General features: G+C 48.3%; 1 protein-coding gene across 3 annotated transcripts; it reads right to left on the bottom strand.

Annotated features, from left to right (window-relative positions):
- Window positions 1–627: 627 nt before the first annotated feature.
- Window positions 628–5,415, bottom strand: DRD1 (dopamine receptor D1). Of its 3 annotated transcripts, none has more exons than XM_058723693.1 (2): window positions 5,266–5,415; window positions 628–4,214 (listed from the first exon to the last, which is right to left on the bottom strand). In XM_058723693.1, the coding sequence occupies exon 2, from the start codon at window positions 3,711–3,713 to the stop codon at window positions 2,373–2,375; it is 1,341 nt and encodes a 446-aa protein (XP_058579676.1). In that variant the 5' UTR covers window positions 3,714–4,214; window positions 5,266–5,415; the 3' UTR covers window positions 628–2,372. The 3 variants fall into 3 exon arrangements, with proteins under 3 accessions (XP_058579676.1, XP_058579688.1, XP_058579682.1); XM_058723705.1 differs by having other exon boundaries at window positions 5,175–5,282; XM_058723699.1 differs by lacking the exon at window positions 5,266–5,415 and adding an exon at window positions 4,314–5,076.
- Window positions 5,416–9,511: the final 4,096 nt, after the last annotated feature.

The raw sequence follows: 9,511 nt of genomic DNA on the forward strand, positions 1-9,511 counted from the left end.
TGTTCCAAATTATAAACTTAACCCTTAATTTCTACATTCCCCTGCTGTTCAGGCGTTCTCCTTCTTCCGGATGAAAAAAACTAAGCAGGTTAAGCAGGATTGAGGGATATGCCCTGTAAGGTATTTTGATAAGCCCAACATCACAACCTGTGTATTTCCTCCAGAAAGAAATTCTTGTTACGTTTTACTCTTAAAACAAGCACTACCCATAAATACAGTGGTTGCCACATAAGCTGAGGGTCCACGTAACCCACAGAGAGCCACAGTTTTTTCTGTGATTTTTATGTTACTTAACATCTCTGGGCTCTTCGAAAGAAAAAAGCAGAGATTTTAGAAAGCTTTCAAACCTGTGAAATGAAAAGTAGAGTAATCCCTCACGTGAGGAGAGTTTCTTTTTAAAAAATGTTTTATGACAGAAAAAAAAACACCCTGAGAGTATATAGTCGAAATCAAAAACACTTCCTGTTTAAATATTCAAAGGCAACATGTGACATACGTAACAGGAGAAATTTCCATTAAAAAGAAAAACAAAAGTAAGGTTATCCTCAAAAATGCTCATGTTTTCTTGCTTGTAGGTCTGAAGGAGCCTAGTTTTTAAAATACATTTAACAAACACGACACAGCCCATTCAGGGTTGATTTGAGTTCACAAAATAATTTTATTATATGTAAGAAAGCATACAGGCAATAAAAGGAAGAAACATTCACAATGCATAAATAACACGGACCTGATGCAGGAGATACTTTTCAGTCAATTTATTTCTTGTGACCCATTTCATCTAAATGTTAAGTAAATTGCTTGTCAACAATACTTTGTAAACATTTCAAAGAAATCCTGTTGAAACGCCCCACGTGAATGAGTATCTGGCAAGAGAGACTCTATACTGATACTTTATACAGTTGAGATGATGAGATAAGAACTTGATTCTGAAGCACAGAGAAGGAGCTAGCATTTGTCAAGAGATACTGATGGCTTTGGGGCACTTAACACACCCACCCAGAAGGGGTCTCCTGTTTTTTCCACCCAGAGAAGTGTCTAACTCGAGGATGATAATGAGGCACTATTCGTTAGTTAGTACACTATTAACATCTAGACTAGGAAAGAAAAAAAATCAATTCGAATTTCAGATTAAAGCACTACCAAAAGTCACCCCACTGAGTGGTGCGCTTTGACCTGGTAAGACGGAAATGCAGGATTTGACCTTTGTCCATTGGTGCGACTGTTGTCACGCAAGAGTTAAGGAAACCTACTGTCTTCACTACACATGTTTAACCAGGACAGCAATTTGTTTGGTTCGGAAAAGCTATCTGACATGGAAATGAGAAAAGACACAGAGGGCCAATTATTTTACATAAATACAAAGTGGCACATACTTTTTATTACCACCTAAGCTCATGAGTTTCAAGTCAGGTTCTTCTTAAGCTGGCTTTTATTAAAGATATTTACAGAACTGCAAATCATTCTCCTGCGAAAGTCTCTGTCATTAAAAAACATCTGAACACAGTAGTAGCTATGCCTTTTTAAGTTTTTCAGAATCTTTCCAGAAAAACATCCACGGCATTTGTCAGTTCTCCCCTCTTATTTATTTATGCCCATGAACTTTAAGGAATTATCACAACTTCATTTCCTATCAGTCTTTGCTGTGTTGCTGGAAGTGATACACGGGCATTTAGCATCTCAGAGAGTTTGTGTGTTTATTTCACTGGCCAATAAGGTACTACTTAGATGGACGAACAAGGTCTCAGATAACTCATAAGTTTATCCTATGACATATGATAAATATAGATTTATTGTAATAAATTAAAAATACCCACATAATACAATAAATAAATAAAACCAGTATCAACAAAGCATCTCTCAAGTCTGGAGAAAAAAAAAATCCCATTCCTACTGTAAGGCTTAATTATGTTTCAGAAATAATTTATGAAGGCATGCACCTACCTTTACAATCGGAAAACTTTGCTTGGACATCTGTTAGCACCTGTTTGTACACAGCAAACTCAACCCTTCTCATTTCCTTCCATCCTGGAAAGGATTAATTTTCTAAATCGATGCCGTTCACTGTTGATTCTTTGCCCTATATTTTAAGTCCTAAGATAAGAATCAGTTTCTAAAAATAACTTTGGAGCCAAAGACATGTCCCTGTGAACGTTCACTTCACATATGTCCCTCTTTGATTCGCTACGAACAACACAGAAAACACACTGGAATGTATTTTAAAACGTGGTTAGTTGTGTGTTGAGGGAAAGCAGCAGAGGGGGGCTTGCCTGACGTCTCAGGGCCTCACCGCACCTTAGTTTCCTAAGAACAAGCCACCGAAAGTCTCCTCCAGCTTTCGGGGTGAGCCTGTCTGGCAGGATTCATCTCAGAGCTCAGGTCGGATGCTGTCCATTTTGTGTGATGGGCTGAATCTTCTCTAGAGAGACATCAGTGTCATAGTCCAATATGACAGACAGGGCCGGGGACAGCTTCTCCAAGGGTCTGGCCATTCCACACGCCTCCTCCTTCTTCAGGTCCTGGGAGGAGCCCACCGCATGTGGGATCAGATAAACCAGATTGCAGTCCTTGGAAATGGAGCCTCGAGGCTCGTGATGGCTGGAAAACACCACAGCCCCATTGTTATTGATGCTAACTGTCTCTATGGCATTATTCGTGGTAGGGCAAAGTCTGTAGCATCCTAAGAGAGTTGAAAATGCCTTGCGAAAATCAGCATTAAAGGCATAAATGATGGGGTTCAAGGAGGAATTAGCCCACCCAAACCACACAAACACGTCGAAGGTGATGGAATCGATGCAGAAGGGCTTGGTCTCCCCAGACCCACAGAAGGGCACCATGCAGTTCAAGATGAAGAAAGGCAGCCAGCAGCACACAAACACCCCCATGATCACCGACAGGGTCTTCAGAACTTTAGTCTCTCTTTTGAAGGACATCTTAAAGGAGCTTTCTGGTTGAGAACACTCCGCGGGGTTTCCATTACCTGTAGTGGTCTGGCAATTCTTGGCATGGACGGCTGCCCTCTCCAGGGCTGAGATGCGCCGTATTTGTTTCTGGGCGATCCTATAGATCCTGGTGTAGGTGACAATCATGATGGCCACGGGGATATAGAAGCTTATCAGGGAGGACGAAATGGCGTATGTCCTGCTTAAGCTGGAATCACAGTTGTCCATGGTCTCACCTAGGGAAGTGGCATTCCCATCGGAGGGGCTTGTGGGTTTGGCCTTGTGCCAGCTGAGTTGCACTGGGATGAAGGAGATTAGTACCGACAAGGTCCATGCCACGCCGATCAGAATGAAGGCTGCTTTGGGGGTCATCTTCCTCTCATACCGGAAGGGGCTAGAGATGGCCCAATACCTGTCCACGCTGATCACACAGAGGTTGAGGATGGACGCAGTGGAGCACATGATGTCAAAGGCCACCCAGATGTTACAGAAGGACCCAAAGGGCCAGAAGCCAGCGATCTCCGCCACTGCTTTCCAGGGCATGACCAAAACAGCCACCAAGAGATCCGATACGGCCAAGGAGATGACAAAGAAGTTGGTCACCTTGGACCGCAGGTGTCGGAATCTGATGACAGCCGCACAGACCAGCGTGTTCCCCAGGAGCGTGGACAGGATGAGCAGAGACAGGAAGCAGGCTGTAAGGATGCGGAAGGAGAAGTCTCTCTCCACCACCAGCCCAGCCCCGTCCATGGTAGAGGTGTTCAGAGTCCTCATCTTGCTGAGGGGGTGCACGCGGGGGGCTCTGACACCCTCCAGTTCCTAAGCAGGGATGAGAGGTCAGTCAAACCTGCAGTTCTCACCCACTGGGCGGCCCCTCGCACAGCCCCACCGGCTCCCGGGGCCGCAGGACCTCACCAGCATCCCATCAGAGGGCTGCAACAATCGCGGGGCAGGAGCCTACCCTTGGCCACCCACGTCAGCCCCTTGGAAGGTCCTCCCTGCTCTCTAGAACTGTCTTCTGACTCCCTTGCTCCAGGTCACTGTTGCATTCACCAGCTGACCCTTCAGTTCCCAGTGGAAAGCACTGGCTTTTTAGCATATTCTAGGCTATCAATCCGGAGATTCCCAGGCCTCTGCGGATCTAGTCAATCGTGGTCACATTTTGGGGCGGTTGCCTCTCTGGTGGTGACAGAATTCTCCCCTCTCTGAGGTGCAGCTGAAAATACACGCCTCACTCCTCCAAGTCCCTGGCTCCACAGCAGCCCTCCATACGCCCTAGAAAGCAAAAAGAAGGCAAAGGTCGTTCGCCAAGCCTTGAGCAGATCGCAGCTTTACCCACATCAACCCCAATTCAACGCCGGGCGAGCCACCTACCTTGCCTCGAGGTTGTGTCTCCAAAAAGGCCCCCGGAGCTCCGAAAGCGGGCTTCGCTAGGCGCCGCAGCACCACAACGCCCAGGAGGCGCGCCGGAGTCCTGCCCGGCGCGCGCAGCCCGGGTCTGGCTTCTGATGCGCAAAAATCGCGGGGCAGGCTCGGAAAATGATCCCGGGCCAGGTCCCCCAGAGCCGGCGCTGCCCTACCTCTCCAGCGGCCAGAGATTGCTCAAGCCAATGACACTCGGGAAAAGGGCTGCCGGGCGTTCAGCTCCTCCTCGAGAGAGGGCACCTCCAAGACTAGTCACTTGGGCAGCTTCTCTTCCTCGCTGCCTTTCCCCCGGGGCCGAGCGCCCGGGCGCCCCTTGGGTGGCCTCCGGCCCCTCGAGGCAGGGCTCTGCGCCTCTCCACCGCACTGTCCGCTACCTCCCGGGAGCCCGTGGGAACATCAGGCGAAGAGAGCCGAGCTGGCACCGGAGGGCGCACGGGCCAGCCGGGTTCCCGCGGGGCACAGCCCACCTCGCCCCCGCGTCCCCTCCCCTGCCCTGGGGGCGGGCTTCGCTTGACAGGCAGAGTTGCGGGCGACAGCCTGCACGTGGTTCCCTGGGTGATGTCGCGGGCGAAACGGGGTGGGGAACGCCCAGGTGAGCGCTCGCACGCCCTGGGTTACCCGCCAACCCCCGGACCCCCGGACCCCCGAACAGCATGCGGCAGGGCCCGCGAGAGAGATCCCCGTGTTAGAACCTCAAGTAAGCCCGAGTCTCCAAAAAGCGCAGCTCGGCCGGACACCCACCGGGCACGACCCCAAGCCCTTCCCAAAGACCGACGCAAGCAGGGACCCTGCCCACTCTCCCACGCATACCAAACCCTGCAACAGCCCGCGTCCGTCCGACCTGCGTTTCCAAGTGTCCCCCAACCAGGGTGAGGGGTGCCCCGCCGGCGCCTGCACTCACCGTTCCGAGAGGGTTCCGCGCAGCGGCGCGCCTGGCAGGCGCGCGCCGCTGCGCCCCGAGGGCGCTCACTTCAAGCTCCGCCCGGGCGGCGGGCGCGTCGCGGGCTGCGGTCAACGCCGGACTGCAGCCTGCGCCCCGCGCGGGGCGAGCGCCCCAGCCCCAGCGCCACGAGCTCAGCGGGCCCGGGGCGCCCTCTGCCGGCGGCGGCGGCGGCAACCCAAGGCCCGGCTGCGCCCTCGCAGGTACAGACCTCACCCGCCCCGGCTCCCTCCCTGATTCGCGCGGGACCCGCACTTCCTCAACCAGCACTGCCGGAATCTGGAAAAGGGGATGCGCAATATCCCTCACTCAGGGTTCATTGGGCTTGAGACACCCCTAAAAATTCATAAGGGTGAAAAATTCCTTTTGCTGGAGCTGCATTCACTGAATGGATATATTCTCCTGAGCACTCATTAGGTGCCAAGAGCAGGGGCGATAGATAGGGTTAGCAAGATGCAAGCCTTATTCTCAAGGAGACCAGAGAGAACTGGCATTGGCTGAGCAGCCTCTGTGTCCCGGGCGCCCGCCTTCTGTTGTTCACCCCTTAAAGCAATCCCTCCTCATAGGCCTGCTCACCTCCCCTTTGCCCAAATGGAAAATGGGGTTCAGAAAGGTGTTCAAAGTCACAGGGCTAGGGAAGGTGCTGGCTGCCTGACTCCCGCCTGCGTGTTCTTTTCACTTATGCGTCACTGCCGGTATACCGGGGAGCTCCGGGTCGAGTGCCGGAGCCAACAAACTAAATAAGTAATTACCCACAGGTCTAAAATAGGGCACAGGATGGAAGCAAGAGGGCCTAGCGGAGAAGGATCTCCCCAGCTTCTTCCCAGCTGCCCTGGACTATGCCTCACAGGTCAGACTTTGAGCTAATCGTACATAAATGGCGCTATCGTCACGCCTTCCTCTGCAGGGGGTTTGCATGCCAGACTGTCTGGCCTCCAGCCCTTACCCTGCCACTGCTGGCTGTGTGGGCTCTCTTTTTTCCCCAAGCTTGGACTCTTCCTCTTTAAAACGGTGATGACAGAGCAGGATGGTTCTAAGTATTAAATGAGATGATATTTACAGAGGGCTTGGTCCTGAGCCTAGTTGCTGCTCAGTCCTCCAGGGCAGAAATCCCTGAGGGCTCATTAGAAAACCAATAGCCTTAGCTCCACTGTGAGAACCCGGCACCACATTGGAAGCTACAATTTTCTCTGCAAAAATCCAGAACCTAATAATTCCATTCAAGTAATCAGTACAACCTGCACCTTGGCTTTAAATGAAAGGACTGTGTTCCTGATACAGACCTTGGGGTGTTTCCGCCCCCACCTCTGTGCTCCCACCCTCAGCCTCGCAGTCGCACACAGGGACACCATGAGCCGCGAGCCCAGGTCACAGACAATTTAGCCATATACATGCCCCCAAAACCACATTCTTGTAGAGACTTAAGCCATGCTTAACATAATACTTCCAGATCGTTTTCCTTAAAGCAATCATTCCCCCAAGTCCCTTGTTGACTTCATTTCCTCTTCCTTTCCCTTTTACTACTAAGTCCAAATTACAGGATAGGCTGCTGATGCAAGATGGCCGTGTGAGCTTGAACATTTAACTCTCCCATTCTAACAGCCCCATCCTGAAATGCTTTCAATACATTCTACCTGGAAATACATGAGTAGGAGAAATTCAGCATGAGCCCTGGAACATTGGAAAGAGTGGGGTCTTTTTCCCATGATAAGGGGTAGATGGGATTGGACTAGGGGAGGGAGAGCATCTCTGGCATTTTCCATATGGGAAGACCCCCCCAAAAGAACATACTACCAAGATAGAGGTAACAGGGGTCAGGATAAGGCCAATCTGAGGGGGGAAATTTCTGTCTAGTGATAGCCCTTGAGAAGTGCCTCCGATGCCCAAGCCCTCCGGAGCCTATAGCCCCAGCAAGGCCCATTGCTTTTTAAAATTAAAATAAGGACAACAACCACAAGGAAACACGGCGGGGGGGGGGGGGGGGGGGGGAGGGTCTCATCTAAATAAAGCCCGGTGGTGACAGATTTCAGGTGGCATCACATTTAATGAAATACCAGTTCCATGGTATTTGATATGGAATATTTGATATGAAATTTACCTACCACCCAAAAGCTTGTTCGAAACAAATGACATTCATAACATACTCCTTCCTGCCCTCGCTTCTCCCAAGCTAGGCAGCTGCTCCAGAAAAAGAAAAACAAAAATCTCTCTTTCTTTGCTTAAAAAATCCCTTAAATTCTTTCCAAACTAGCCTACGCTGACCTTTGTCATTTTCTCTCAGTGTATTCACCCAACAGGTCTAGGTGATCAAACCAACCCACAATACTGCTGGGGTGGTTGAGAGGTATTTCTCGTCTACAAGTAAATGTCTGCCATTTTCAGTGTCAGACCATCAAATCTCCTCCTTACCCATAATACACACAAAAAAACTCAGGAACTCAGCTACAGAAGGAAAGAATTCCCAAGGGGGTGATTTTACTTCTTGTCATCAGGAAAACAAGAGGGTTGAACCATTTCTTAGGATTCCAAGACAAAATACCTGAGCTCTCCTTCCAGCAGACTTAGTTCACTGATTTTTTAATACGATTGCCAAGGGAACAGGAAGGAGTAAGATGTAGCTTAAATCTCATGGTTTTTTTTTTCACTTTGCAGAGGGTGAATTTCAGAGGAACTTACAGTTTGGCTAGAGATTTGGACTTTCTTCCATTTTTTCTCTCTTGAAGCTAAGGTGAAACAAAGGCTTCCGTTTTGTTCTATAAAAATCTCCCCCACAGACATCAAGAACAGGAATATAAATGCAAGCAGGTATTAGCACTAGATCATGCTGAGAATGTAAACCCAAACACAAAAGCACCTTTATTTCCCAAATTGGCATGTCTTTTAAGCTCTGCTGCGATTTACGCACTGCAGGAAGGAGGAAGTGAAAATGATGCTTTTAAACAAGTTTTTATTTAGAGTTTGTAAAAGTAAATCAATACAAAGGGCATGTTATCACGGGGGTGTCTTAAGCTCATAAAAGAATAAATGAAACAACTGAACCGTCAGGTATAACAAATGATAAATTTGGGAGGCTTTAGGATTACTAAAGCTGGTTTTGTACCAAAAAGGATTGTTTATAATGTCAATGAAAAAAGTATAATAAAGCTTGGCTGCCCTTGACTAAGTAACTAGAATGCTTGTTTTCGACCAGAAATATAGCATCTCTGAAACTTCTAATCCCATGTCAAATTTTCTTCTCCTGTAGTTATTACGGAATTCAAAAATCGACATTATTAAAAATTTTTAAATCAACACATATTACTTTGCGTAATGGTTGAGATGCAGTTCAGCACGCTATTTTGTGCTGTTGCTGCATTATGTTCATGGTCCCCTTTTTCCTCTTCTTCTTCTGCCTTCTTAAAGCTTAACTGGGGTGCCTGGGTGGCTCAGTCGGTGAAGCATCCGACTTCGGCTCAGGCCATGATCTCACGGTCCATGAGTTCGAGCCCCGCATGCGGCTCTGTGCTGAGAGCTTGGAACCCGCTTCGGATTCTGTCTCCCTCTCTCTCTGCCTCTCCCCTGCTTGCATTCTGCCCTTCTCTCTCTAAAATAAATAAACACTAAAATAATTTTTAAAAAAGAATTATGTTAGGGGGAACCTGGGTGGTTCAGTCACTTAAGCATCCGACTCTTGGCTTCAGCTAGGGTCATGATGTCACAATTTGTGAGTTCGAGTCCCACATCGGGCTCTGTGCTGACAGCTCAGAGCCTGGAGCCTGCTTCGGATTCTGGGTCTCCCTCTCTCTCTGACCCTCCCCCATTCATGCTCTGTTTCTCTCTGTCTCAAAAATAAATAAACATTAAAAAAAGTTTTTTTTAAAGCTTAACTGAATAGTTTTTAAGATTCTATTTTACCTCCTGCATTGCCTTATGCTCTACCATTTTTTGTTATTTTCACCGTTGCTTTAGAGTTGACATCATATATATGGTAAGAGTTTTATGATGCAATTTACATGATATATATTATGTATCTATATAAGGCACTGGTGTATATGAATATATATGATACATATTTTGTATCATACCACAGAGGGTACATATCTATATCTTACATCATGTATCCTGTCTAAAGCCTGTCTTCAAGTGATACGATGTCATTTCATGTACAGTTAAGACTCCTAAGGTAATATTCTTCCATGTCTCCCCGGCAGTCTTTATGCCATTGGCA

The sequence above is a fragment of the Neofelis nebulosa genome, chromosome 1, assembly GCF_028018385.1.
Source record: "Neofelis nebulosa isolate mNeoNeb1 chromosome 1, mNeoNeb1.pri, whole genome shotgun sequence".
Taxonomy (NCBI): domain Eukaryota; kingdom Metazoa; phylum Chordata; class Mammalia; order Carnivora; family Felidae; genus Neofelis; species Neofelis nebulosa.

Coding starts and splice junctions, on each gene's coding strand:
- DRD1 (XM_058723693.1), bottom strand. CDS start 3,713: ATGAGGACTCTGAACACCTCTACCATGGACGGGGCTGGGCTGGTGGTG.